Here is a 27,878-nt window from a genome sequence, read left to right as displayed (position 1 = left end):
AGGATGCACTATATAACATCAATGGCAGAAACTAGTTTATATCTTAAAATTAACATTTTATTATATTAAATATGTAAGTAACTTGTGTTTTTTCAGCTAATGTAGTTCTGCTGTTTAATTGCATCATGTGCTGTAATTCCTGTATTGTATAGAGTTAGTCACCTTTGGAAGTACACAACACATCAGGCTCTCAGTCACAAGATAAAAACTCAGACCTAAATCTTCTCTGGGTTTCTCACTGAGACCACAACAGTTTGCTCAATAAAAGTAATTTGATACTTTAGTTTGTACCACACCTGTAACTCTGCAGAATTCATAAACATAAAACTAGTTCTTGATTTTAATTTCTGATAAATATTTAATTTAATTTTTAGGTCATCCTGCAAGATGTGATAAAATTTTTAGTTGTCTATATCGTGTTTTTGCTGGGATTTGGCGTAGGTAAATATTACTGGAGAAAAGCACTGATGCTCTGTGTGAGTAAAAATTTTAGCATTATTATTCATAAGAACCCTATTGTCATGATGAGAGCTCATGTTGGGGTTTCTTCTGGATATTAAAAAGCCATGTTTAGAGATTTAAACTGTCCAGACACGATCTGAACAGATAAGTAATTTGGCTCTTTCTCAGTTGCCAGCAATTTCGTTTGGACGTGGGCTCTTTCTGCTTCTGGGTAATCTGTCATCTCGCTGTTGCTGTGTACGTTGCTGGGCAGCTCTAGCTCTCTATTACACAGCGCATTTTGAATTTTTTAGGATAAAATGCCATCTATACATAAAGCATTATTGTGATTAAAATTTTCTCCTGCTTTCTTTTCAGCTCTTGCTGCATTGATTGAAACTTGCCAAGATGGCAACGAATGCCATTCCAACAGCAGTCTGGGACCCGTTCTGATGGATCTTTTTAAGCTCACCCTAGGACTGGGTGATCTGGAGATCCAGCAAAATTCAAAGTATCCTGTGCTGTTTCTTCTGCTCCTCATAACTTACGTTGTGTTGACTTTTGTTCTTCTCTTGAACATGCTGATTGCATTAATGGGAGAAACAGTGGAAGATATTTCTAAAGAGAGTGAGCACATCTGGAAACTGCAGGTTTGTTTGTGAGGTAGTTTGCTTAGTGAGGTATAGATGCATTTGCTAAAATCTTTTGAGCTGTACCTATGGTAACTTATGCTGACAGAACAGGTTAGGTATTAACAATGATAATCCTCATTTGTATATGTGTACAAATAATGGAAATAAGTAATTTTGGTATTAGGGTATCGTAATAACTTAAGAATTAACAAGTATGCTAAAGGTAATCTTACGGCCTGGATGTTTAACCTCATGCACTGTCACATACCTTTATGACTTTCATTCCCCTTGATAAGTCACCAGGAAGGTGTGTGTCATTATCTGCCCAGAAATCTGTACCACGGCATGCTCTGCTATTCCATCCCTTGAGTCTGAGCAATGCGTGAGTTCATTCCCATTCCTCATGCCTTATCTGAGCCTGGTCTTTTACCAAGGTTAGACAGCTCTGAGCCTCAGGCTGTCATAGAGAGTCACATTTTGGATTGGAGTTGCTTTCTGTGGTGGGAAGCATCCCCCTACAGGTGTTATATATCCCTGTGGCAGGATGTTGCATGAGGGTGTTAGTGTCAAACCCGAAACAATGAGTCTAGAGTGAGATTCGATTCTTTGAGTATGCCTTCTGCAGTGGGGCTAACTAGAGAAAGCTGTGGACTCCCTATTTGCAGGTGCCAAATAGTAAGTGGCGTGCCATATGATTTGCTGTTGTTGGAATCAGTGGTGGTTATGGATAGTGGACGGAGGCATAACATGTTATGATAAAACATGAAGCCTGCAAGCTGTATATGCTGTGGAATCGGACAGTTTTGAATACAGTTAACCATACTTGTGTTACTATTTGTTGTTAATAGAGAGCCAGAACTATTTTGGAATTTGAAAAATTCTTACCAAAATGTTTGAGGAAAAAATTCCGACTGGGAGAACGGTGTAAAGTGGCTGAAAATGACACCAGGGTGTGTTTAAGGTAAAGCAAAGCTAGAATACTGTGCTATCAATTCTGCTCTGAATGTTCTTGACTGTTATTGTCCACAAAAGCATCTTTAAAATATTTCTACATCTCTACAAATTATGTTAGGTGTACAAAAATCCTTTTTTTTTTCTTTTTTTTCCCCCAGTTGTGACCAATTGTTTATAAAAAGGAGAAAATGTATAGGCTTTTTATGTAGACAATTTTTTGGTAACAAAACTGATTCTCAGCTTCATATGTTTTTAATGTACAAGTATCAAGTCTGCTTGCAGTAAAGGACACTGTCATAATATTCAAAGGAGTAATTATATTTAAATTGATTGCTAATTGATGATTACTGTGCTGTTTTGTGAAAAAAATAATTAAGGTGAGTTTCAAGGCTGTACTCTTAATGTGTGAAATCATAAAGTAGTCTTAGTATTATTCTCATCTTCATATATATGACACTGCAAAAGACATTCAGCCTTTTAGCACTAGCAAAGTAGGTGTTGATGGTAAAGTATGACAACCCCAAAAAGAAATTAAAAAATAGAAGGGGAAATGCAGCCTGGAGATAATGCGTGCTAATAACACAACTTATATACGATGTAAACAGGATTAATGAAGTGAAATGGACCGAGTGGAAAACACATGTTTCATTTATTAATGAAGATCCAGGGCCAACAGGTACTGAAGAATTTTACGACACCATTATTTGTGAAATTGCTTTTTTTTGTAGAAATGCTTTGATATAGTTTTATACCTTTAAAAAGCTCAACGCTTGTAATCTAGATATTCAACCACACTTTACTGCTAGGGAAACTCATGGCTAATATGGTAGGAGTGTTAATTATTTTTAAAGATTTGGAGAGAGTGTTGGTTACAAACTCTCATTATTTACATCTTGGCACCAAAAGATGGTGGTTTTACCTTTTCTTGATTTTTTTTCTAAGCAGTTATGCTTGATCTAAGTTTTAAATTCTTGTATGGCATTTGAATGGTATAAGGCCAGAGAACCTTCTACTAGAGAGAGAATATTATTTTGAAAAAGTTGTTACAAAGTACATTTAGTCCTTAAATATTTAAATACAGCATTGCCAAATTGGCAAGAAATTGAACTGTTTCTACCTGACAATACTGTAGTTTGCTGTTTTTAACCCTGGGTGTTCTAAGGTCATGTTTATGTTTTGCGATATATATTAGATGACAAACTGCCTCTGGTCAATCTTGACCAGGAAATTCAAGACACCCATCTGCTGACAGTGCTGGAAGTATCATAGAGAAATGACCCAACCCCGAGGTGTCAGATGTCCTTCTGGCTGCAGGCATCAGGGTTTACGATAGGGGCATGTGAGGATCTGGGAGACTTGTTTTGAAGCTAATTAGTCAGTTAGTATTTATATTGCTTAGTAGAAGGATTTCAGTAATAATGAAAAGGGGCAGACAGAAAAATTTCTGTATAAGATATGGTAGTAAACTGACAACTTACTGTTTAACGAAATGCATGGTTTTTTAACAAAAAAATAGACGTGCAAAAATTTGATCTTGCATATACAGTTTCTACCATATCCTGTTTTGTTTACAATGCATTTTTTTGCAGATCCAAGCAAAGTTCAAGATAATTCAAGAACTAATAGCAAAAATACCCTGAATACGTTTGAAGAAATGGATGATTTGCCCGAAACTTCTGTTTAGTTGTGGTGCATTTGATATGTGGTCGTTCTGAAGGTTAAGAACATCAGCAGTGGATGCTGAAAGCTTTGTTGATATTCTGGACAGCTGTAACCAGCTGGAACACAAACTTTCAGTGACATGGTCTGATGACTTTAACCCATTTAATCAGAGCAGCTGAGCTAAAATAAAATAGACTATTTCACTGGTTCAAGTTTGAGCCTCTTGAAAACCATTGGTGTCCGAGTTTGCGTGACGCTACTCAAACTTGGCTCTAGACTTTTCACTGGTTGAAAAAGGTCAAATGTGAGCTGTTTCTTCCTTTTGTGGAAAATTGAGATCATCGTGATCCCGGTCTGCTGTCTTTGTTTTGGAATCTCTAACTCATGAGAAACATTTTTGTACACTGCAGAAAGTTAAGTTCTTGTCGTGGAGAAAAGAAAGGCATTTCAATTCTGAAGACTACTAAATGAAGTATGTTATTTGGAAATAACAATATTCTGGATACATTTGAAGCTTTTGTATTGTCTGTCAGTGTTACTGGAGGTTTGATCCCACAAGCTGGAGAAAGCCTCTTCATGTCTCGTTAGCTTTGCCTGATCTGTTTTCCTGTGTGTAATCCCTAGGGTATAATGTGGTGTTTACTGCTTTTTATTTATTACTCTGTACATATGCCTTCCATAAAATAACAGGGCAGAAATACGGACAATATGGGAGAATACTTCTGAGTTTGTTCCAGTCACAAGGTCTTTACTTTTCTTACTCAGCTTTTCTGTGCTGTTACATCTGCCCACATAAAATAAGTTATCACACTGGAAGTTCTGGTTTAAAAGTAAATTAATTTTTGTATTCAACCACTTCAGGAAAATAAGAAGTCATTATTTCTTCCCAAAATGAACAAAATAAGTTAAATGCAATGCAATTGCAGACTTTTAAAGCTTTTTTTTTGTATTCAGAGGACTCTGTAACGCATTTCTGTAGCACTTTTTATTTCATTACCTGCGATGTCCTAGTACTATGAATTATATTTTTAGTTTTCTATTTTATGTGTGTATGTATAAAAGGAAATATTTGTTTTATGTACTTTTAAATTTCAGTTCATACATTATGTGTCTTCAGTGTCATGGGTTTTCATCATATATATTCATTTGGTGCCTGTTTTAAAGGTGCTATTTAGGAAAGACTCAGGGGAATTCTGTTCTGCATTTGATTAATAATATGAATTGCATTGGATTCTTACAGCTAAGCCTGCTGTGGGCAAAATGATCCAAAAGACTTTCTTAACACAGAAGAGAGCGTGAGGGAACGCTCCAGCGGAAAGGATAGTGCAGAGCTATTTGCAGGGATGATGGACGTGGTTCTCGCTACCCAACCAGTCTTCTCTAGATGCCGTATCCTGTGTTTCCTACCATGTATGGCCTGGATGGATGGGATCTGATAGAAATCTTCAATTCAGTCATGGTTTTACAGGGAATAGGAATTTGAGGGGAAGGACATTTATGCATGTCAATCGACCAGTGTAATATCTGAGAATTGTTGGGCCTCCTTTGTAGGATATGTGTGTATGAGAAGAAAAATTCCTGTGGTCTTGGAATCTTTCATCTTTGCTGGTTAATTTTGCATTGAAACTGCCAACAAAGAATATTGCCTTAGGACTATGCAGTTCCAATTGGATTCTTTTGAGTGCCAGTTTTTGTACAAAAAAATAAAATACCTCTTCACATGTACTCAGGAAGCAGAATAAACTATCCTGTGCTGTACTCTCTGTTGCTATGGGTAGACTTGTCACTGAAAACAAGCTCAGGTATCTCTGCGCTGTACTGACGTCACACTGCAGGTTTAGCCGTAAAACAGGGAAGGTACAAAACCCGTAAGGAATGTGCTGTGCCAATGTCCAGGTAAAAAAACTACAATAAAACTGAGCAAGAAGATGGGAGGTTGTTTCAAAAGTTCTTTGCTGAGAAAATACCCTCCTTTTGTGGCCACAGAGCCCTGCCACATCACACATCTCCTGTCTCAAGGGTCTTATCAAGAACACTATGAATAATGACTAGAGCAGATCATTCTGTACTTTTTATACATTGTTTATTTAAATTAAAGAAATAAAACTTGTAATTCAATAAACATTCTGTCCTGTGCTTTTATTTTCTTGCCATAGGAGTTACACAAAGCAAGGATAAAAAGGATTTTGGCTTAGTAGTAAGTAAGGAAGGTACCAAATTTCACAGGGTAGAATTTTGGGGTTATGTAGACAATGAATCTTTCAGTAAATAGCTAATTACTGTATCCTCATGCAAAGTTCTTAATGTTTTCTCTGTCCCCAATTATTGTCAAATATGCTAAAAACAACTTTGGAGATTAATTAAATCCCCATTTTCTTCTCTTTTTTCAGCTACTATGACAGGCTTGCTTTCTACAAATACAGAACAAGTCAGTCTCAAAATTCTGAGAGTCTCCCCATATGGAATTCTTTTTAATTTCCATTCTGAAATACTCAGGTATGACTTGTGCATTGCTCTTCAATCAGAATCTGAGTTGTTACCTAATCTTGCCTTCTTCATTGAAAACTTTTGGGGTACAACAGTTGATTAAAATTTTATTTGGAAAATACTATAAGCAGTAGGTGGATACACCTAGAAAGATGTAAAGCTATAAACTTCTCTTGTCCTCATTGCAACAGAAATTTTCTTCAAAAGTTTCCATGGCATAAGTAAATCTTTTTTTGAAATTTGAATATTGCTTCAGTATGTTTCCAACTATTAGATACTTTTCAAATTCAAACCTTTTTACCTCTAAATTAATGTTAAATCAGAAACAGCTTGAATTAATCTTGTAATACTATACATTTTAAAAGCTTTACATTTCGTTTTAGTGTATTTTTCTCAGAAATCATATGTTTTTAGCTTATCTTATATTTTATTTTATAAGTATAAAAAAAAACCACCACAAACCAAACCAAACCCTAAGGCTTCCACTTCAGCACAGTAGGGGTTAGTCACATATACAGATAATATAAAAGAATTTTTATATGTGTGTACATGTACCTCTCCTCACTGTTTCTCTCTCCCTAGCTTTTCCTCATATTTTGTATGTTTACCCAAGGAATTAGTTTCAGGGATCACCCCTTTTTAAAAAGGGATGGTTATTGGAAGTTTGGGTTATAAAATAGGAATCCTGCAATTTTTTTATATAATGTAGTTTTGTGAATGAGCATCTTTCTATATGACGCTGGATATAATTTTTATAGCCTCTAACCCCTATGTGGTATATTGTTTAATCATTTTATATAGGGTGAAACAACAAACTTCATAAAAATAATATTTATACTTTGTATCTATAGTAATCTATTAGAACAAGTAAACAAAAGTCATAACTAGCATTATGACAGTATGTGTCATCTTAAAATTGCTTAGCAATGTTAATTAAATTACAATTTAAAATTAGATTCTGCGTTAATTTATTCCATGAATTACTATTGAATGAGACTGGATTTCACAGAGAAGAAATCCACTTTTTGTATGGAAAATCTGTAATAACCCTTTAAGAAGTGTTCTGGTCTAAGACTGAGGATCTGATATGTTTTGCAGTGAGTTTCATTTTTACTGTTTTTACAAAAGCCTGTTTCTTTTCATAATATGCAGCTTCGTTAATAAATGTTGGATAGACTGTACAGTCCCCTGTATATGCAATTACTTCTCCATCAAGAGTCAAAAATAGAGGATCACCATTGTTCAGTGGCTGCCAGTCTTGATCCTTAGAAAAAGAAAATAAATAGAATAGATTTACTTCCCTGTTTTTGTATAACTCCTGTGATATATTTCTGAGTTTATGCTCAATAATTATATTCTTTGCAGTTTATGGCAAAAGCTTTAAAAAGAATTCCTTTTAATCTTCAGTATGTAATTTCAGGTTTCTGGACCTCATTTTCAGGCTTGTATAGAATTCACTGGTAAAGGTGAACTAAAAGGAAACGGCATATGCTCACAATTGGTTAAAAACAGACCCTCATTTTAGCATTCAAAATTAGATTTATGTTTTAGCATATAAGATATCCTATTGTCTTTTTAGTTTTAGGTTCAAAAGTTATTTTAGATTGTGATTCCCAGGTCAGTTACTGAAATACTGTATGACCTTAGTGATAGAATTTACCATAGTGAAAGTCTAAACTATTCAATAAACCCATTTGCAATATTGTGATTTTAAATATTTACTACTAAAATATACTACAATGTAGCAGAAGCAACACAGGAATACTTATAAAAGGTCATAAATGGAAACTATTTCAGAATTTACCTGCAGTTTAGGGTGAATAATAGCAATAACTTCATCATTCTTATTCCTGGGATAATCTACTTTCTCCATTATTTTAAAAACCTCAATTGTACACGGTGGAAATTCCTTTCCTAGAAAGAATAAATGTAATTTAATGTCAACATGAACAACTGTCTGTTAAAAAGAACAATGCATTATTTATTCTTTTTTAGAATGGCTTAAATAATTAGGTTTTACCTCATCAGAGTTTACACACTAGTGATCAGCTCATCTATCATTAAAATGTGCAGCTCCAGATTTTTTTGTCCCTTCAAAGCTAAGTTACAGAAAGATGGTCTGGTCAGGTATTGTAGCATATGAAGCCCAGATCTAAATTTGGTGCTGAAATCTGACTTTTCACTGTATACTTAAAAAGAGATATTTTCTAGATGAAGAAATCATTGAAAGGCCTGCATTTGATAGTGCTGCACAGCACAGAATGGTACCACTGCTATTTAATCTTTACCATTCAGCACAATAATGGAGATTCTGACATGCACAACTATATTCTTTTCCTTCTACTTCCAAAAAAAAAGTGCACTGACAAAATGTGCTCTAAAAGAATCTTTAAACACCTATGTTTTGTCAGTATGTGTTTTAGATAATATGCAGGTGTACACAGGTATAACAAAATCTTACAAAATTTATTTACGTTTTAGATAGCAATGAACAGAAGGCATGTAAATTAAACACTTCTTTCTTTTTATTAATTTATGTATGTTCTCCATGGACTTACTACTATACAAATACTGTTAGCTAGCATTTCAGATTCTCAAAGCAACTGTAAGACAAAGATCAAGTATACTTATTGAATCTTCAGAAAGAGGAAATATCCTTAAAGCTACCCAAAGGAGCTATACAGGAATTCTGACTTTCTGATGCCACACTTACGTCGTCTAGCGAACATCCTCCCCCCCCCGCCCCCCTTACCTGTTTAACTGTAAAATGTTGTAGCTCAACCTATTTTTTAAAAAATATTCTCCTGAAATAGTCCACTGACATGACACAGGGGGCTATAGTCTCTCATTACTTACTCTACCTTCATTAAAAAGTTGCACAAAATCAAGGCCATGTTTGACAATCTTCCTCATTTTGTCCAAAGTATCAGCTCTAACAACACCTTGTGGCTGGGGACCCACCTCCACACCTGTTTCAGATGAGGGAGATTATTAATACAGCCATAATATATCACATCTTCAGATTACACAGCAAAAATGATTGGGTCTGCGTTTTATGTTCAAGAGGAATTTTAAAGTATAGAGTTATGTGATTTTGTAAGGCAAGCAGAAAATTTAGTGTAGTGGTCAGGATCAGTTTAAAGAACCATATATGCATTTTTAAGTGTGCTACTAGGGTAAGAGAAAGGGTCACTATATATATTCGTTTCTCTTATTTTTTTCCTCATCCTATCTTACCATGCTGCATTTTAAAGAACTCATTGTTTAATATGAAAAGCAAACTAATGTTTTTTTCTATGGTTATGGTTTTTTGATTCCATAAATGAAAAAGTTAACCACTTCGGTGCAGAACATCATTTCCCCCTTCCTTCATCACATCTTCTCTTTTCCTTTTCTTGGCTAACAAGCACTGTTTCAGCCAAGGCTTATTTGGAGGAAGTAAAGATTTCTTTTCTGAAGTTGTTACTTCTTCCTTATCCTCGTATATTGTAAATATTTTCTGCACGCAGTGGGTTAACTGAGTTTAAGAATTTCCATCTGGCTTCTGTATTTTTTAAGCCAAGTATAAATCAGAACACTTCAGAAGAAAAGATAATCACATACATTTGATTCAGTAAATATATTGTCAAATAGCTGCTGGTGATCGGAGCACTCTATATAACGTAATGAAATAAACAGATCTGGGAACAGGCATATTTTTAAATAATTTATGGTGTGTTAAAATAGTCTTTATTTTTTCATATTTACCAACAGGATGTTTTGCTACAGATCGAGTTGTTGCATATTTCAAGCTAGGATGTTCAATCAGCAAAACAGGACAGCGTTCTGGAGCCAAAGCGTTCTGTGGAGATTGTTTAAAAATTTCTTTGTTATGCAAATATTTTAAAATGTTGTGCCACAAAAGATTACTGATGCAGAAGTGATTTACACAATGTCTTCAATATGTTGCCTTTATTTTATGGCCCTCAAAGAAGTAGGACATCTTTAGAAAACGTACAAAGCAGTATTTGTTGGTCTCCTTCCCATTAACTCAAGCCAGGCATGCTCTGCTGAACTTTGCTGTCTCCTCAAATAACAGAACACAGTTCTAGTCTTAAATTGCTAACAGGAAGAAAAATCTACTCATCAGTGTTCCAAAACTTAGAATCAAAATACTGTAAAGCAGATTTCAAGTATTTTGTGTGTTACACTTAGATTCTTTTATGGGGACATAGATTGTGAATTAAGTCTTTCTTTAACCTTCTTTTGACATAGAAACCTATTTCAGGCCTCTTTCTTGATGACTGCCTACCATTGCTCTTCATATAATTTTAGTTGTAAGCTTTCTATATCTTCAAGCATTTTATAAACTTTTAAATGGGATTCATGTAATAAGAAAAAATCAATATGTTAAATTATACCTTGTTTCTAAGGAAAAAAAAATTAAAATTCTGCACCATTGCCCTAACCTTGATTGCATTGGTCACTGTCTAGGTCACTAGTACTTCAACCAGATTACACTTAAGCCAGCAGTTTTGCAAACCTCACTCTCCCAATACTTATCAGCTTCAGGAACAGCAGAATCAAATGGCTTCTAAAGACATATCACTATTCCTATAAATACTGATGAAGGGAACATTTGTCATCACCTAGTTCCATTATTTTTTTCATGTCTTTATTTCCTAAAATTAATGTTTAACTATTTAGCATGTGTAACCCAAATTTATCCAAGTTCCTGACAGATCAGTGTGAAAGCAGATTAAATGACATTCATTTTCATAGATGTAATTCTAAGCATTCCTCTTTGCCCATCGGTCTTATTAATGCTCATTTTAATACATGAAGATTATGATGAGTTCAAATCTGAATTACCTGATATTATAATCAAATTATTAATTAACTCTGATTAAAAAACCCATCCTATGAGTGATTAAATATTTTAAACAGTTTTGCAGAATAAAAATTAGTATATTTAAAGAAACTACAAAATAATATATAGTAATACAACATTACAATTAATAATCTATTTTAATAGTTCATTTAAATTGGTTTTACCTTGATATAATGAAACATTTGAATTGTAAAGTCATCCCTGGAGTTTTCAAGGATAAGGGTACCACCCATGTTAGAAGTGGTGTTGTGAAGGTCAAAAATAAGGTCATACGCATCATCACTACCTTTTGGACCAAATATATGATTGATTTCCTGAGCCCTTCTCACTTCATATGGAATATCTTCCACCACTGTCCTGCTGTTAATATCAGTACAAAGAAATTAGTAAACTCATTCCATGGCTTTACAGTCAACAAAATATGTATACCCTTTTCTTTTTACTTTAATTCCACAGTTTACTGGAGTTGAAATCACCTATTTAATTATCAAACTGTTAAAACTTGATGAATTTGTGCTCAAAAAAAGCAAGTATGATTGTTAAACAGGTCTTACTATTATGTATCTTGTGCAGAAAGGTAGTGAGAATTTTTTGATCTGATTTTAGATGGAGACTATTTATTTCTCTCTTATTTCTTTACATCCCAAAATTTCCCCCTATGGAGAAAAGTAACTCAAAATTTATCAACAACTTAAGCCACTTCCAAGACTGGATCTACCTCCTACTGAAGATGGTATTCTGATATCAGTCCATGCCCTTTTACCTTGGACATCAGTCACAAGGTCTTTTGTAACTTGCCTTATTTCTTGTCTTCTCATATTCTGATCAGACTTTTACAGTCTCTTGTTGTGAGCCCTCCTGACCCTCAAAGCTCATAAAAGATTTTGCTACCTCAACTCTATTCCTCCAGAGTTTTAATACTTGTAATCTCAGGTCACTATGGCTGCACTACACTTTGAAAAAATGGTCTTAGCCTAAGGAAAGGTCTGAGATCTGCTTCCTGTCTCTATAAGGACTCTATAGGAAAGTGATGTATGAAACAAAGATACATATCTTACATATTAAGAGTGTACAAAACTGCGCTAGGTTCAGACTTGTTCCACATAGACAGCAAATCTGGTTTTGATGACAGGCTTGGGATACTACCCAAGTACAATATAGAAACACCTAATATCTTTTGCGCTAAATTCAGGGGGTTTTCTCACTACAGCTCAAGTTTGGTGATATTTTAATTTTCTAAGAAATACTGGTATTGAGTTGCATAAAGAAAGGTCTGTTAAATACTAACAAAACACTTGACTAACTGCATGGATATCTAAGGATCAGAAGAGGCTGATGAGAAAAATTACAGGATCACCACTGCCGGACTATGAGAAATGGCAAGACATAATCTATTGGGAATGTCTACATGCAATTGATCTACTGGTGGGATGTGAGATGGATTAGAATTTTTATGTGAGCCCCTCAAGCTCCTTTTTCTCTTCTTATGTTTCTGTATATCACATACTCTACCTTTGTATTCTTTAATTCTGTCTTTGAAATTCGAAGTTTCTTCACATAAGACTTAAATACTTCTTATTGAAGCCAATGGGACTTCCACCATTACTTTCAGCAGTATCAAGATTTCACTCTCCTTTTTGTTATTTTGGAAAATCATTTGTAATCTTGTAGGGTCTACACTTAACAGGATCAGGTGAAGGTATTGCAAACATTCAGTAGTGTTGTAATGGGACTAGGCAACTTAATAGGATTTACTGTGGAGTATTAGTTAAAAAATGAAGACAAAGTGCTATTTTGTCAAGTGTTCTATGTTCAAAGCAGCTGAAAACAAACAAAACCACTTTTTTTTTTCCAGACGTTTGTCCTAAGTAAGCAATTAAAAGAATGGCCTCAACACTTACGTGTTAAAAAGTCTGTTTATCTTATATATAATAATCTACAACAAAATTCTAAGAGGAAAAGCCAGATGAAAAGACGTGCAGGGTAAGAATAACCATGCTTACAAAATACACGTGGTACATATTTCTTTCACTAATATTCACCTTTACTATTAAGGCCTTTCGGAAACATAATTACCTGTTTAGCATGGAACTATACCAAGCATTAGAATGTTTATACAGCAAAGTACATATCTGGAATAGATGTCTCAAAAGCACAGAAACATAAAATACCATTAAAAATGTAAAAATCAATTACTTTACAGTAATTGTAGATTGTATTTCTCCTAAAATAATGAGTTAGTTAAATTACTGAGACTTTTTGGCTATCATTTTGCCACAGAATACATTATTTCTAACTTCGCTAATTTCAAATTTTCATCGTTTACTGTATATAACTGAAATTAAATACACTTCCTGATTTGTATGCCATTCTTTCACATACTCGGATGTCTAGCTTTAAATTGCTTTTATCTGCTATCTTCCTGTAAGTATAATTGCATTCAGAACAGCTCTAAAGCTGAATTGCACAAGAAGATGTGAGAAATAATGACTTTGCAACTCAGAACAGCAATACGTCAGTTTACACAAATACAGCTAATGTAATACTAATTTAAAATGCTGTGTTTAAGATTATATGTTGGTTTGAGACTCAATCTACTAGCAGTAGTTTTAAAATGAATCTGTTAACGCTCACGCAATTTGTTCTTTTTGGGTTAAAGGTCAATAACTTCAGTTATGTGACTGCACAGTTAAAATAGTAGTGGAACTTGTGTTAACATTTTAATCTGGAAAGGAAGCTCCTTACAATTAAAAAAAAAAACCAAAACAGAAAAGTAAAACAACAGAAAGTGCAACTATTCTTACCCAAGATTATCAGGGTCAAAAACACGGTTCAGATCACAGTCAATGTATCTAGTACACTTCTTCACAGCTCTTGGGTTGGTAAGAAATGGTTTCACTTCCATTCCTGTTCTTTGAATCTCAGCTCCATTCTCTTGCCAGTGCTTGACCAAAAATACCCCTGATAACTCATTGCCATGAGTTCCCCCGAAGATAGCAACCCGTCTTACTGGAGGTTTATCAACAACAGAAGAGGAAGTCATGCTTTTCAGCAGCTCTAAGAATTGCTGAAAGCAAAACAGAAAATAATGATAAAGTAAAACTTTTGTCTCAAAAAAAAACCCCAATATTTTTACTCTTTTTCATAGGAAATTCTTTAAGCCTGTTTAGGTCAGATGTGAATGAAAGTGAATTAACATTTCCCTAACAGTTTTAGACTCCCTTTGCGAGGCGGGGAGTTGCTAACCTGACACTCCTCCCTCTGGAGGAGCCCTCCCCTTCATTTACCTTATTTAGTAATAGCTCCAAGTCTGTTAATGGTAGTGTTACACAGTTCAAAAGTTAACTTCTCCAGGCAATCTCTATTAATATACGATACATAGGTAAATCTTGTACTAATGACAGTATGAAAAGCCTTTTTTAATGTGAACTTTAATAATGCACTTAAATGTCTCTGACATTTTTACATTGCAATCTAGGTGTAACAAGTATGCTCATGTATGTTTTACATTACATAAACATTACAGTACACAAGTGCAGAATGACTTAAAGCGAGCAAAACCAGTAAAATATGAATCATATCTTGGCTCTAGATCAACTCATAATGCTGAAACATCAAGTACTTTCATCTAAAAAAAAACAAGAACGGCTGAGTTCCTCCAAGCATGTTGTTGTTTGTATGACCTTTTTTGTTTTACAGTATCTAAGGAACAGTGATTAGAAGGAACACGAGCTGAAATTAAATTGCAATTTATCCATGACTGACTTAGCTCGTGTTCCTGCCTCTAGTTCTGCCTCGGGATCTGCTCACACAGAACTCTAACTCACTGAACAACTTTGTCAGTGACGACCCTTCTAACTTCTGCAATCTCTTATTAAAAAGGAAACAGATACAGACCACAACGGGACAATAGTTGTGTTCTCCTCCCGAAACACCCTTAGCCAACAACTTGATTTCTTCCATTGCCAAAAGCATACATATAGACTTCTGAAACTTAAGCCAAAGAGCAGCCATAGCTTCCATGAGGATCAAAACATATAGAATAAAAGGTCTTAATAACAGAAACTGTAATAACTGCTGTAAATGACAGAAGTATTTGCAATTAGTATCCGACACACAGTATAAATGTAAAAAAACGTTACATTGCAAGGGAATAAAGAATGTTTATTGAACTATTCCTTTTTATTAAGATTATACTCCAGTGACTGAGAGAATATTTGGCTAGTGCCTGGGAGAGGCTTTATAATAACCCAGGCTGATAGACTGTAAGTCTACGAAAAGAAAGCTAAGCACAGGACTTATCGAGAGAAGTTTTGCCAGGAGTACATTTCCTACAAAAGCTGCTCTGTCTGTTTCAGCTTGTACATACAGGTTTGCTGTACATTACAGCAAGTTAATACAAAGAGACTGTTTAAACACTCAACTGTATTACTGCTGTACTTGGAAGATGTCAGGTATTTAATCATACTAAGTAATTTATTAAACAAAGCAGTAAAGTTGTATTTTACAGCAGTGGACAGTCTGTACTGTCCTTTGACCCCCATCTCAGCGGTGCTGCCAGAGCGGCGATTTACACGCTGCCTGAAAAAATGCTCTGAATCTTGGTTTTGCTGAATTTCACCACCACAGACATTTGAAGAGCGAACAGCAAAACGCAGACACGCAATGCTAGTACATATAGTTTATCTTTTATTGCTGGTGGCACTGTCACGGTTTTCATTCCTTGCAAAATACTGAATGAAATACAGGCATAGTTTGTGCACTTACCTCATTTAACATGCAAGAAGTTCGTCTCTTAAGAGGAGCTTTCTTAGGACAGATACAGTGCATTTCCAAACATGAATTTAGGAACTAAAGCCTTGAAGGCTTCTTTTATACCCTTAGAGCAACTTAACTTCCAGACAGCTTTTAACTCCCGGTCTCCCAGGACGTTACAAGCACTCGCGAATTTGTGGCATAAATGCAGACACTTGCAAAGCTTTTGCTCCTCTGAATTAAACGCCCAGAACAAGCCCTTATTCCTGTGCTTTGCCAATACTTACACTTTGAAAAATTGTGTGGGATCGTATTTAGTTCATTAAGAGTTCAGATTGTTGTTATGTAGGACATACAAATATCTGGTAGTGCTTCAAATGTCTGCCACGAGCTGAAAAACATATGCAATAATAAAATGTAAATGAAATGAAGTCTAGCTGTCAAAGCCAAGAAGGGCTATGAAGAAGTTTAACATGGCTCACCAAAACTTTCCAAGGCTGAAGGATTAAAAAAACCAAACAGACAGGCTCCAATCCTGCTGAGAGCCAAGATTTTACACAGGAACCAGTCAGGAGTTACACAGCTGAAAACATCAGTGTGTAAAACCCAGAACAGTGGTTGAAGCGAAAAGCAGCGTGAAGAACGCAGATACTTTTATTTATATCCGTGTTTGTGTTCACACATTTGTAGCAATTCAGCTCCTGCCCCGGGTTCTGTAAGTGCTGAACATAACACCACGTGGGCCAGTTCCACGGGTACGGAGGTAATTAATTAAGCCCTCCAGAGGCCCGATTTAACGGTGCCCGCCTGGCGCCCCTCTCCCCGCCAGGCCGGGGCCGCTCTCCGCACCGCCCCCTCCCTCAGCGCCTCCCGCCGCCGACTGCGCCTGCGCCGGCCTCAGAGGGGCGCGCGCGGTCTGCCCCTTCCCGCTCTTTTCCCGCTCCTTCAGGCGCGAGGGCGGGCTCTATCGGACCGTTATTTTTGGCGGGCTTCGCCTCAGCCCTCTCCTGGAGGTCCCAGCGAGGGCTTCAGGCTCCTTTAGCCTGTGTTCGGTGCTGCTGCTGTGTGAAGTACTGCTGAGGCTTACCCAGGTATCTCCTGTTCTCCATCCATAGCTTATTTTTTTCTACAGCCTTACCTATGGGTTTTGGCTGTTTATCTTCAAGGCAGGACAGAAAGCAAAACAATACAGTCTTAAATCCTGTGCAACACCAAAACTGGCTTAATAAACTGAAATGTCAAGTTTATGGGGTTTTATTTTACAAGTCACTGATGGCCATTAGGCTTCATAGTGCTATCAGCACAGTTTAAATTGTGTAACAGCAATGAAGTTGAAGCTGCGGTAGTGTTGTCACACATGTAATTGACATATCTCACAGAAATAGACAGTGAATTGATCTGTTAGTCTAGCTGTGGTAGATATTTGTGCTTCATTCTTATCAACTTCTTTAATGGTTAACTGCCAGATCAAAATAAATGTATTATTTATACAAACAGGTAAGAATTATTATTCATATGCCACTAAAGGTGATATGCACCAGTAGCTAACTCTGACACAGACATTCCCTATAAGTAGATTAATCAGAGAACAATATGGCAAACTCTCTGTACCTGATATGCTAATATATACTTCTCCTTTTAAAAATAATTGGCTGATAATAATGTTTTTTTGACTTGTGAAGTATTTTATATATGATGAAATTGGCTAAAGTTTTTAAGCCTGTACCATAAGTACAGAAAAAAAGTTTATTTTTTGAAGTGTGACGCTGTTTTTTACAGAATAGTTAAATCAGTTTTTTACTCAAAGCCATGTACCTTGCCATCAAACTTTGCAGCAATGTATGAGTATGCATTTTCTATTAGTATTATATTTTCAGGATTTAAAAAAAAAAAAATTCTTGTGTTTGAATATATACACGCTTTTAAATTCAGAAGTAAAATAAGTACTTTTAAACCAATTTACAAAAGTAGATAATATAACTGTTATTTCAAGGATCTAATTGTTTGGTCCCTTAATCTACAAAAGAGCGATTGCTTGTTACTTGTGTACCTGTGGATCTTCTAAATTCAGTACAGCTGCTCGCATGTGTTAGGCTTGTGTCTGAAGTGATGCGTGTCACTACGTACCGAGAGTTAAGAGAAATGGCCATAAAATTACATAAGACTTGGATGTGTTCACAACGTGAATTAGTTTACTTTGTCTGCTTTTCTAAGGTCCATACGGCAAATTTGGAGTAATCGATACAGTGTTGCCTCTTAAGATACAGCAAAGAAATGAAGAGGAGCTTGGCTGACACTTCGATTCGCAGCACAGCAGGTACCATCCATTCCTTTGTGCTGTCGCAGTTCATACCTCATTATGCTTATATATATATATCTATACACGCACGTGCAGTATTCATACAGAATATAGACTATTCAGTCCCAGACCCCATTTGCTGAGCGAACTTGCATGGGTTATCTGTTTTATTGCAGCACAGGCCAAGATTTTGAATGGAGTCAGGGGACTCATCACTACGGGGAATGTTTCATTCATGGGATTATGTGCAGGACGGAGGGCTGGGAATATACATTCTGTGAGACAATGGCTGGTCTGTTATGTGTTTATGAAATGTAATTCCTATGAGTGCTATAAAATAATTGTTAAGTAAATTTATCTACATATTTTAAGTGTAGAATGTGTATTCTTTTGCTATTGGTATACTATTATTATTTGAAATTTAATTTTAGGTTGTCTGCCTGTACCTCTATTCAACCAGAAAAAAAGAAACAGGCAGCCCCTCACTTCAAATCCACTTGAAAATAAGACAGGTACCAGTTCTGGGACTCATAATTATGACTTTTCTCCCACATCATTTGGTAAATAAGGTTTATTTTATTTGGATTTAGAGCCATTAAAAAATAAGTCTTAACTTTGTAATTGTATTTTATTAAATTAGACATTGTCTTTATCAAGAACTATATGCATCCTTTATGTTTATTTCTGAAAAGTTCACTATGTAAAAAATGTCTTCCAGGAAATTTCATTCTCCTCTATACAATTGAGCTTTTTATACTTTGTGCCTAGAGGGAGTTTGACTCTTTGTGTGTTAGAGAATGAAGTAGCACTGGCATTTAAATAGAGTCTCTTGAAACTCTGACCTTTTGTTTTCAGTTGATTTCAATCAACATTCAAGTCCTGTGTTACAAGAAGAAACATTTATAAGATGTCTTTTTTGTAATTCAGAAAGGAGCTTCTGTTCTTCAAATTCTACTTGGAAAGAATGATGCTGAATTCTGCCTTTAGTACTTCCGTTATGTTTTACTTAAAGTAAAAAAGTTTGCTTATAATAAAGTAAAAGCCTCTGTGCTAGTAAGTCTAATGTCTGTAACTCAACCATTGTCTAGAGGAGCAACCCACTTGTTAGAAGTTGCCTTATAGTTACAGATATCAAAGGATCACATTCCCTTTTTTTTTTTTTTCCTTCTCCTTCCTGTGTGAGACTATTTGTGGAACATTAAGCAGATAGAGTAGGAGCCCTGAGTAGACCTATTACCTTTCAATCTCTTCAGTTTGTATCCATATTCAATCTTTTGTCTTTTGTGAATTAGGCTGGGGAACTGCAGACACAGAAGTGGATGAACTACAGAAAATAGCAAACAATGGGTATGTAAAAGTCGATTATTTGTTACTTATTGATTTTATTTTATTTTTTTTTTACTTTGGGTGCTAATTGTTTCATAAACTGATCCATGTGTCTGTCTTACAATAAAGCTGCTACTATGTCACTAATACTTTAAATTTATCTTTGAAAGCCGAACAGAACATCAGGTGGCTCCTTCCCTTATGAAACCACCAAATGCATCAAAGTCTTATGTAGCAAATGCTGGAAGAAACATGTATGCCTGCAGGTTGGTGAAGTCTAATTTTTATTATCCTTCCTTAACTAAAATTATTCTTACCTGAAAATATATCTTTATTCCATATTTTTGTAGCATTCAGGGAGACCCTTTTAATTCTCAGATCATCACTGTAGTCCTCAATAATTCCGTTGTGCTTATGAGCCAAAACCCACTGAAATGAAGTGTCTTTCCAGTGTACCTAATGAGGCCTACTAATTAGAACTAATATCTAGCCTTATTATCAGGCCTAAAATTCACTTCTGCCTTAAAACTTGATTGAATTTTGCTGGTCTTAGATGTAATTTTTTGAGATTCCCCTTTACTTGAAGTTTTGCCCACTTTCAAACCAAGTTTATCAATAGGCTCAAATAAGTTTCTGTAAGTGTAATAAGGGCAATTGTATATCAAAACTTTTAATCAAAACTGAATACAATTGTGAACTCTGTACTTTTATAAACCAAGGAAAATCTTACAGATTCAGATGCATAGAGCTGGCAGGAAAACTTCCAGCGTACGGTATTGTCCTTTTTCTCTCTTCCCTTCCTCCTGTTTCTTTCCAATGGTAAAAAGAGAGTGAATGTTTCAAACAAGTGCCTTTCAAAGGCAAAATGGAATGGAGGTGGAAGGAATTTCTGAGACACCTTTATAAAAAGAAGGGTGTTAGAAATAATACGGTCAGCACTAGAGTTTGTTGTAAAATGACTTCTTCAGTGATGATGGTAGAAGTTGAAAATACCACTCTCAGAAGAAGCCTTGTTTATTTTATTTTAGAGTTATGGAAAAAATGTGAATCTCGGGTCAGAAAAGACCCCTTATACAGGGCAGGACAATAATTGAGCAAGTTTATATGACCTCTTGAATTCAGCTGGATTTAAGCACAGGTGTGATCACTGCCCTGTATATGGATAAATTAAAGTGTATACTCGAGTGCTCTGAGTCTGAATATTTAACAGATGTTTTTAAAGTGGAAACAACAATTCATAGATTGCTTTTATTACATATCTGAGTATTCAGAATAGATACTGTGATACTGAACTATGTCTTACGTTGTACTGCAGGACAGAAGAGAAGGCTACCAGTACTAAGGCTTGGAACAGAAATGAGTATACTCCTTTAGGTAACACAACGGAATCAAGATCTGATAGTGGAATTATTCGAAAGTTTGAGAGCCTTTCAAATAGTTTGAAAACTGTTCAGCAGCAAAAAAACCCTGATAACCGTAATTCATCTCAGCGTGTCAAAACAACAGAAACCAGCCAAGCATATACATCTAAAGGACAATGGCCAATGAAACCTAACACTTTTTCAAGAAGTCTGCAGGATCATAGTCTGGCGCATAAGTTTAACCACAATATTCAGCAAAATAAAATGAATGAAAAACAATCTGATTGTGTTCCAGAAGACAAAAGTCAGGTAAACTTATGGAGAGATGTAATAGGAAGATACAATGAAGAAAACAGTAAAGAAAAATAAAATTGAGGAAAGATGAGGCTTTAATTAGTCCTAGTTGCCTTAGTAAACCCTTAAGTTTCTAAAAATTTAGAATAGAGATTTTCATACTATAACCACCTACAGTCCACAGCCTGATCATATAAATTGGCAGGGAGTTGTTTGTATGGTCTGAATAAATACTCTAATTTTAATGTAAATATCGGATATTTAACATAATATATCAATGTGCCTTTTAAAATTGTATGAATGTGTATCTCTAACTTGAATTTTCATCTTCCTCTGAAAGGAATTTTCATCATCTCAATTAAAAATTAAAGAAAAAAAGAATTCTTTGCGAATTTTATCTGCAGTCATTGAAAGTATGAGGCACTGGAGTCAATATGCTAATAAAACTCCACTATTATTTGAAGTTTTAGGTAAGCATGGTAGATTGTGCTATAGCTGATAATAATAGTAGGACAACAGCCAAGAGAAAATGTTATTAACTGTAGGAACAATAGCTGAAATAATTAAAACCACAAAATAGTGGCATGAGCAATAGCTAATTTTCCTGGTGGGAGATCCATTCATCTATCAAAGGTGACTAAAATAGGTACAAAATTAATAATACAGTCATCTTCCAACATTTAAGATCTTTCTACCCTATTTCTTTTCTTTCCTTGTTTTTAGAATGTGTTACAATAAATTTTTGTATTTAATAGGAACAGAGAGGTATAGTTTTACACTAATTTTTAATACAATTAATCTAGGAATAAATTCAAGTCTGGAGTACTTGTAAACATAGATGACAGTGTTTCACTTTACATATTAATTGACATCTGAGAATTGTATGTGTCAAAAAGCTGAAATGACTAAACTTTAAAGCAAGGTGAATAAAAATAAAAAAGCAAGGTGAATAAAAATAAAAAAGCAAGGTGAAAAAAAATTTTGACAATGTTGAAAATATTTAAAGTTGATTTGCATATGAAGATCAATAAAACTTAATGAGAATTGTGTTGCGCTCTGCTTAACAAGGGAATAACCTGTTTACAGTGGTGGTTATGAAAACCACATTTGGTCACTCAGTTTACAGAGAGAGAAGCAATTTTGCTATTCAAAGACAATGTAAAGCTCAATTTGTATTGGAACTTCCAATGCTGTCAGCACAAGTTCTCACAGAAAGCTGATGCAGACTTGATATATCAGTTCTTTTGTGTAGTAAACATTGTCATGGTGTGCTTGTATATCATACTTAGTACTGTTGTGATGTTACATCATGATTTATTTTTGCTAAATGGTATAGGCACACTTGATTCTGCAGTCACACCTGGACCATATGGGGCAAAGAATTTTCTTTTGAGAGATGGCAAGGAGACTCTGCCTTGTGTATTTTATGAAATTGTAAGTATTCCTTTTTCCGTACATAACACAAACACCACTAACTCTAATGCCTTTTATGAAGCTAATAATATGTTGTTCTGATAAAACAGAAAATTACTATGTAAAAGGAAAGCTGTATGCTTATACCATATTGTTCCCAAACTGGTCTAGAGCAATAATCCATCACTGTTTAGGCATCCCCAGATTTCTGTTTCAGCAAAAAATGTGGGACTTTCAGTTCAGCTTCTAAGGAGTTAGTAATAGCAAAAAAGCTGTTGTAAATTCCTTTTGCATTTGATGTCTTCAGAAACCAGACATTTTGACAGCTTTTATGTTAGGTGATATAATTTTCATATTTGTTTATTATGCTTTTGATGAAGGACCGGGAGCTTCCAAGACTAATTAGAGGTCGAGTACACAGGTGCATGGGAAACTATGATGCAAAAAGGAACATTTTCAAGTGCGTCTCTGTAAGACCAGCAACTATTCAAGAACAAAACACTTTCCAAGATTTTGTTAAAATTGCAGATATTGAGATGACAGCATATGTGAAAAAAATTAATGAAACTTAAAATGATCAAAATGGTTGTCTGAAACTGATTTTTTTCACTCATCATTACCCGTAAAGACTGGACATCCTAAAGCATTTACCAAAATGAATACTGAAAATCTGATTAAATAATTGAAAATATCACTATGCTGTGTTACCCAACAAATGTCAGTAACAATGTTTTGTTTCCATTATTACTTTTCATAGCTTATCTTTTCTAGTTATATGTAACAGGGCTTTGTTACATAGTAGATTAGATTTTACAGGAGAAATTCTAAATTAAAACTTCTAGGTTTTGCAGTAGTGCAAGTGTTTTAGAATAATCAATACTAATTCAGATTGCTATTGTTTTTCATTATCTTCAATTTGCAGAAATTCCTTCAATACCTATTTCAAAACTTTGACTGTATACTTCTTTTGAGGAGTATTTGGTCAGAGTTTAATAGCAAACAAACGTCAACAAAGTTCTTTTTGGCTCTGCATGTTGTGTTAAAACTGCTCTTTGGTAGAAAGTAAGGAGGTAGTCTTTGTTCCACTTTAGTTCCAACTAAACAGGTTCCCTTTTGTTTGCTGGATTACAAGAACACGTGTAAAAGCTTTTCTAGAAACGAACATAATAGATACTATAGAAAGATTTCACAAGATGCAGCTGTACATACGAGGTATTCATATAGTTCCTGTTGATATGTTATCTGATTCATGTTTTTTTAAAAAATAATCAGTATAACACCTGTATAAAATAGCAACAGACCCTGAAGCTGTAGGAAGATTGCTCAAGGATATAGAGGAAGTTGGAGAGAAGTAATTATTTGAACACAGAATTTCCATCCCCTTTCATGAGGGATGAACCATGTACATGTTTATGTGTCTTTGCCTTCAAACATTAACTTTCATAGATTATTCCTGTTGTTTCTATTTCCTTTTCCCCTTAGCTAGTTCCCCTACTTCAATAGCTTTGTACCAGATCTGCTGGGAATTGTAAAACAAAAGAGTTGTCAAGAAAACAGTGTACAGTGTGATTAATTTTTTTTTAAATTTTATTATACAGTGTTGGCAAATGGAAATTTCACATTTAAAATAATTGAAATATTGTATCCAACAAGTCAAATACAGAAAACAGTTAATATTCTAAAAAGGAGCCAGCTAGTCAACGCAGAAACACATTAATGGAAAATACAGCTTTTAGTTACACTTAAAAAATTATATATTTAGAATAAAACTTGAACCTGGTCCAGTAAATTGTTTGACTTGTAACAGGAAAACGCTTTTACACAGTTTAACGCGTAGACAGTCTTTATTTAAAAAAAGTGATCTGTCAGTGTTAGCACATGTATTGTTAGAACATCTGCCCCCTTAATGTTCCAGTTGAGGATCTAAAATATATGCTTTACTAAATGTTGTAAGAATCACTTGCATTACCATCTCTACCTTCTGGGCTAAGCTGATTCTGAGAGTGGATATTTCAAGGAGAGTTTCGTCTATCCAGTTGTAGATGTAAAATACATATATTTGATTTCCTTTATATATTATAAAATATTAAAGAAAGTTCCAAATGGAAGCATTAGCTTAACTAATAAAAGGCGCAGAATATTACAGGATGTGGAGCTTGATGATTTTCACAATAGAAGAAGTTGCGTTTTAAGAAGTAAAGGATTTGGTACAGCAGTGTTGTAAATTGTAAGACTCCACTGTAACAGTAATTTAAAACTACAAAGGAAGCTTAAAGTATGGGACCAAGCCTGCAAGCATCTGTGTGTCATCAGCATCACACAAATGTTGTAGTCCTACTGATTTCAGTTGAATGATTGATGGTTCCAGTTCTGCACATGGGAAAGTTACTTTAATAAGTAATGACAGGACTAGGTCATTTGTGTCTAGCAGGTATGTTATGGCTGTTAATAAAAATCTAAAATAATTTTACTGTCAGTAAGTGTTTAGATCTTTGCAAAAAAAGTTTTCTACTTTACACTAACAAATCACTTTTTCTAGTGAAACATTAAGTGAACAATCCATAAACATTACACAAAACAGAAAAAACCCTACATAATACAGATTATACACATTACTCAATGTTTTTCGGTTGTTGGGTTTTGTTTGTTTCTTTTTTAACCATATTGATCCTGTCTTGTATAATGGTTCTAGTGTAAAGGCACAGGTTGGTTAGGAAAGAAAAGCCTGCATCTCTGTCTTTCTACCTTGCGGTGATGATTTTCTTTTTACGTGTTGTTTGTTATTCCTCACTTTTCTGACTCTCATGAAAATTATCAATTTCAGTCATTCATTAAAAAAGTGTAAGACATTATTGAAAAGTACATTACTATACAGAAGTGACTGAAATTTATTCTTCTTACTTTAGAGGCATTCCTTCAACCTATTTTGTTAAATATTTGGAAGATTGAATAAGTAATTCAATTGCAAGCAAAGATGCGTAGCGCACTCTCTGTGTACACAATTCTACATTGAAATCTGTATTTTCAAAGATTACTAATGGAACTTGCTAAGTTTATGTGCAGAATTTGCTTTTAGAGTGCATGAAAATGTAACAACAGACAATTGTTTTTGAACACAATGCAACCTTCCACAGTGTGATTAATGGGTGAGGAATGTAGAAGGGTGAGGAATGTAAACAAGACTGCAGAAGTCTTTGACATTTATTAAAATAACACAGTGATTGTTCTATCTGTTTGCATTTTCTTATACATCCTCAACATGTCTCTGTCTGCCCCTTCATGTACACTTTCCATTTAAAAAAAAAATAAAAAAATTCAGGAATCAGTTGGACTCAGCTAAGTGAAGAATCGTAAATTTGATCACTTGGTTTGTGCCAAGATACAAAACTAAGAAGTACAGCTCTGAATTAAATATAATCTATGTGATTATTTCTTTTTTAATAAATAATAGAAAATAAAAGATGAGAATAGAATTAGAATTCAATTTTTATTTAAAATTAAAAACATAGTGGTGGGATGAGATTAGAACCCAATGTTTCTTTTTAAGGCAATCAAGTGCACTTATTTCAATGCTTGATACTAATGAATTCAGTGCTATTGTGGAAATCAGACTTCACAAATTTCCCATGCAAACTCATGAAATATGGCCATTTGCTAGTTCTGACGTGGCATCGCATTCTTATTAGTTGTGATCAGTAGCATTTAACTTTTTTTTTTTTTTACAATAATGGGCTCTTAATGGTAATGGAAATATTTAGTTCATTCTGGCTTGTATTATCGCTACATGTAAGGGCCATTGGGCATGTACATTTTTTTTTTAAACAGATTTTTCTTTTTGTCCTGAAAAAAACAAACAACAAAATCTATAGTTCTAATAGTCCAAATAATTTTGTAAAAGTCCACCTAAAATTATAATTTAAGAAATACTGAAAACTGATATTTTTTTAAGTCATCATGAAGCCTTTGGAAGTAGTTAGATCTCTCTATCTCTCTCTCTGAAAAGAAGTAATCTAAATTTTATGCAAGTCTTCATGAAGATGACACTAAATCTTGAAGATTAGATCAGTATTAAAAAGTGTGCCCAATATGCAGGTACTACTAATACATATAGATTAAAAAGAATTTTCTCCTAGTATATAATTCATTTTAGATATCAAACTTAATTTTAGGCCATGGCTACTGGTAGGTGCTTTTTTCACTAATCAAAACAATTGTAACAAAATATCATTATGGATTTTAAAATTACTGGGTTCATAAAAGTTTGGACATTTAATATATAAAAAGTGAATCAAAGCTTTTAAAAGACTTACAATTTTGAGACACAAAAGAAACTGGGAGGTAGACAGATGTTTTGAGGATAAACCGATTTTTTTTTTTTTTGTCTAAGGCATTATGCCACTCACTATATGTTAAGAGCAGTATAAAGGCTGCTGATTAATCTTATTTCAATTCCAGAGTGTTTGCTGCTCATACGTACGGAAGACTATCAATGCACTTTTGGTCTTTGTGAATCTGACCTTCTCTTCCCCATCTCCTTTTTTTTCTCTTTAGCAATACAGCTAAATGGAAGTGCTATAATAATTTCTGCCCATTGCCTGTAGACAGGAATGTTCTGTTATTAAACAGTAATAAAATACTATAAAATAGTAGGTATTGGAGTTGGAGATATGTGCTCTTTTGGTGCATATTTTGCAAAGAATGGTAAAAAGACAGACAACATGACCCCAACAATTGCCAGCATATACCCCCAGCCAATCTGGCAGTCTCCTGCATAGTAGATGTCTGAATTCTCACAGAATCTCTTCACAGTAGCAGAGTTGAAACCAAAAGGGTAAACCAAAAGCCCAGAAGCCATTATGAACACTAGAGAGGAGAAAAAAAACCACAATTACTATTGAATGCTTAATTCTTTGAAAAAAAAAAAAATCCTTCTTTTAGAAAGGCAAATATATGTTATATCAAAATTAATGGAAAAAGTCATTGCTTAGATCTTAACGATTGTCAGATTATCTTCCTTTTCATAATTACCTCTTATGGACAGCAGTGTCATAACATGGTAGCGAGTTGGCACTGGGATTTTTTTCATGAGAACTCTTGCCCATTATATCACTTCAGAAACGTTGCAATCCAAATTATGTAGCCATTTAAAAAGTAAGATGATTCAGATACAGTGGAATCCGGAGGAGAAGAATTCCTAAGTTTGCAGATTCCAAACCAGCTTGATTTTCTTCTCACTAGCTTTTTGTACTTGACACAAACAATTGCTTTGTTCTGCCAAATAAAAACTTTCAATGAAAGAGTTTAAACGCAGTTTTTCAGATTCTGCTGATTAGGTTCTGATGATGTAATCACTTTCTCATTATTTTTAGGTTTACAAACTCAAA

At 34.6% G+C, this 27,878-nt stretch overlaps 3 protein-coding genes across 3 annotated transcripts in view; 2 read left to right on the top strand and 1 right to left on the bottom strand.

The window, feature by feature from the left end:
• TRPV3 (transient receptor potential cation channel, subfamily V, member 3) overlaps positions 1-3,711 on the top strand; it is a 16,346-nt gene extending 12,635 nt beyond the window's left edge. Inside the window, exons 13-17 of the mRNA XM_009882706.1 lie at positions 375-441; positions 820-1,091; positions 1,922-2,034; positions 2,633-2,703; positions 3,617-3,711. Coding sequence (XP_009881008.1) covers positions 375-441; positions 820-1,091; positions 1,922-2,034; positions 2,633-2,703; positions 3,617-3,711 — 618 coding nt within the window. The remainder of the gene's footprint in view (positions 1-374; positions 442-819; positions 1,092-1,921; positions 2,035-2,632; positions 2,704-3,616) is intronic.
• A 3,441-nt stretch (positions 3,712-7,152) lies between these two features.
• On the bottom strand, positions 7,153-14,217 carry ASPA (aspartoacylase). The gene is made up of 6 exons (XM_009882705.1): positions 13,851-14,217; positions 11,211-11,406; positions 9,924-10,017; positions 9,038-9,145; positions 7,981-8,090; positions 7,153-7,440 (listed from the first exon to the last, which is right to left on the bottom strand). The coding sequence occupies exons 1-6, from the start codon at positions 14,087-14,089 to the stop codon at positions 7,228-7,230; spliced, it is 960 nt and encodes a 319-aa protein (XP_009881007.1). The 5' UTR covers positions 14,090-14,217; the 3' UTR covers positions 7,153-7,227.
• A 3,858-nt stretch (positions 14,218-18,075) lies between these two features.
• SPATA22 (spermatogenesis associated 22) lies at positions 18,076-23,066 on the top strand. Its single transcript, XM_009882703.1, has 7 exons — positions 18,076-18,118; positions 18,532-18,660; positions 19,393-19,451; positions 20,770-21,096; positions 21,422-21,551; positions 22,418-22,515; positions 22,875-23,066. The coding sequence occupies exons 1-7, from the start codon at positions 18,076-18,078 to the stop codon at positions 23,064-23,066; spliced, it is 978 nt and encodes a 325-aa protein (XP_009881005.1).
• Positions 23,067-27,878: the final 4,812 nt, after the last annotated feature.

The sequence above is a fragment of the Charadrius vociferus genome, unplaced genomic scaffold, assembly GCF_000708025.1.
Source record: "Charadrius vociferus isolate BGI_N301 unplaced genomic scaffold, ASM70802v2 scaffold793, whole genome shotgun sequence".
NCBI lineage: Eukaryota > Metazoa > Chordata > Aves > Charadriiformes > Charadriidae > Charadrius > Charadrius vociferus.
This window is presented reverse-complemented; position numbering and strand designations above follow the sequence as displayed.

Bases quoted from the DNA above. Each gene is read 5' to 3' on its own strand.
- SPATA22 (XM_009882703.1), top strand. From the start codon at position 18,076: ATGAAGAGGAGCTTGGCTGACACTTCGATTCGCAGCACAGCAG. The intron at 18,661-19,392 runs GTAAATAAGGTT...TTTGTGAATTAG, and splicing joins CTTTTCTCCCACATCATTTG to GCTGGGGAACTGCAGACACA. The intron at 21,097-21,421 runs GTAAACTTATGG...TTCCTCTGAAAG, and splicing joins TTCCAGAAGACAAAAGTCAG to GAATTTTCATCATCTCAATT.
- ASPA (XM_009882705.1), bottom strand. From the start codon at position 14,089: ATGACTTCCTCTTCTGTTGTTGATAAACCTCCAGTAAGACGGGTTGCT. The intron at 11,407-13,850 runs GTAAGAATAGTT...TGATATTAACAG, and splicing joins TTTGACCCTGATAATCTTGG to CAGGACAGTGGTGGAAGATA. The intron at 9,146-9,923 runs GTAAATATGAAA...CATCTGAAACAG, and splicing joins TGTAGCAAAACATCCTGTTG to GTGTGGAGGTGGGTCCCCAG.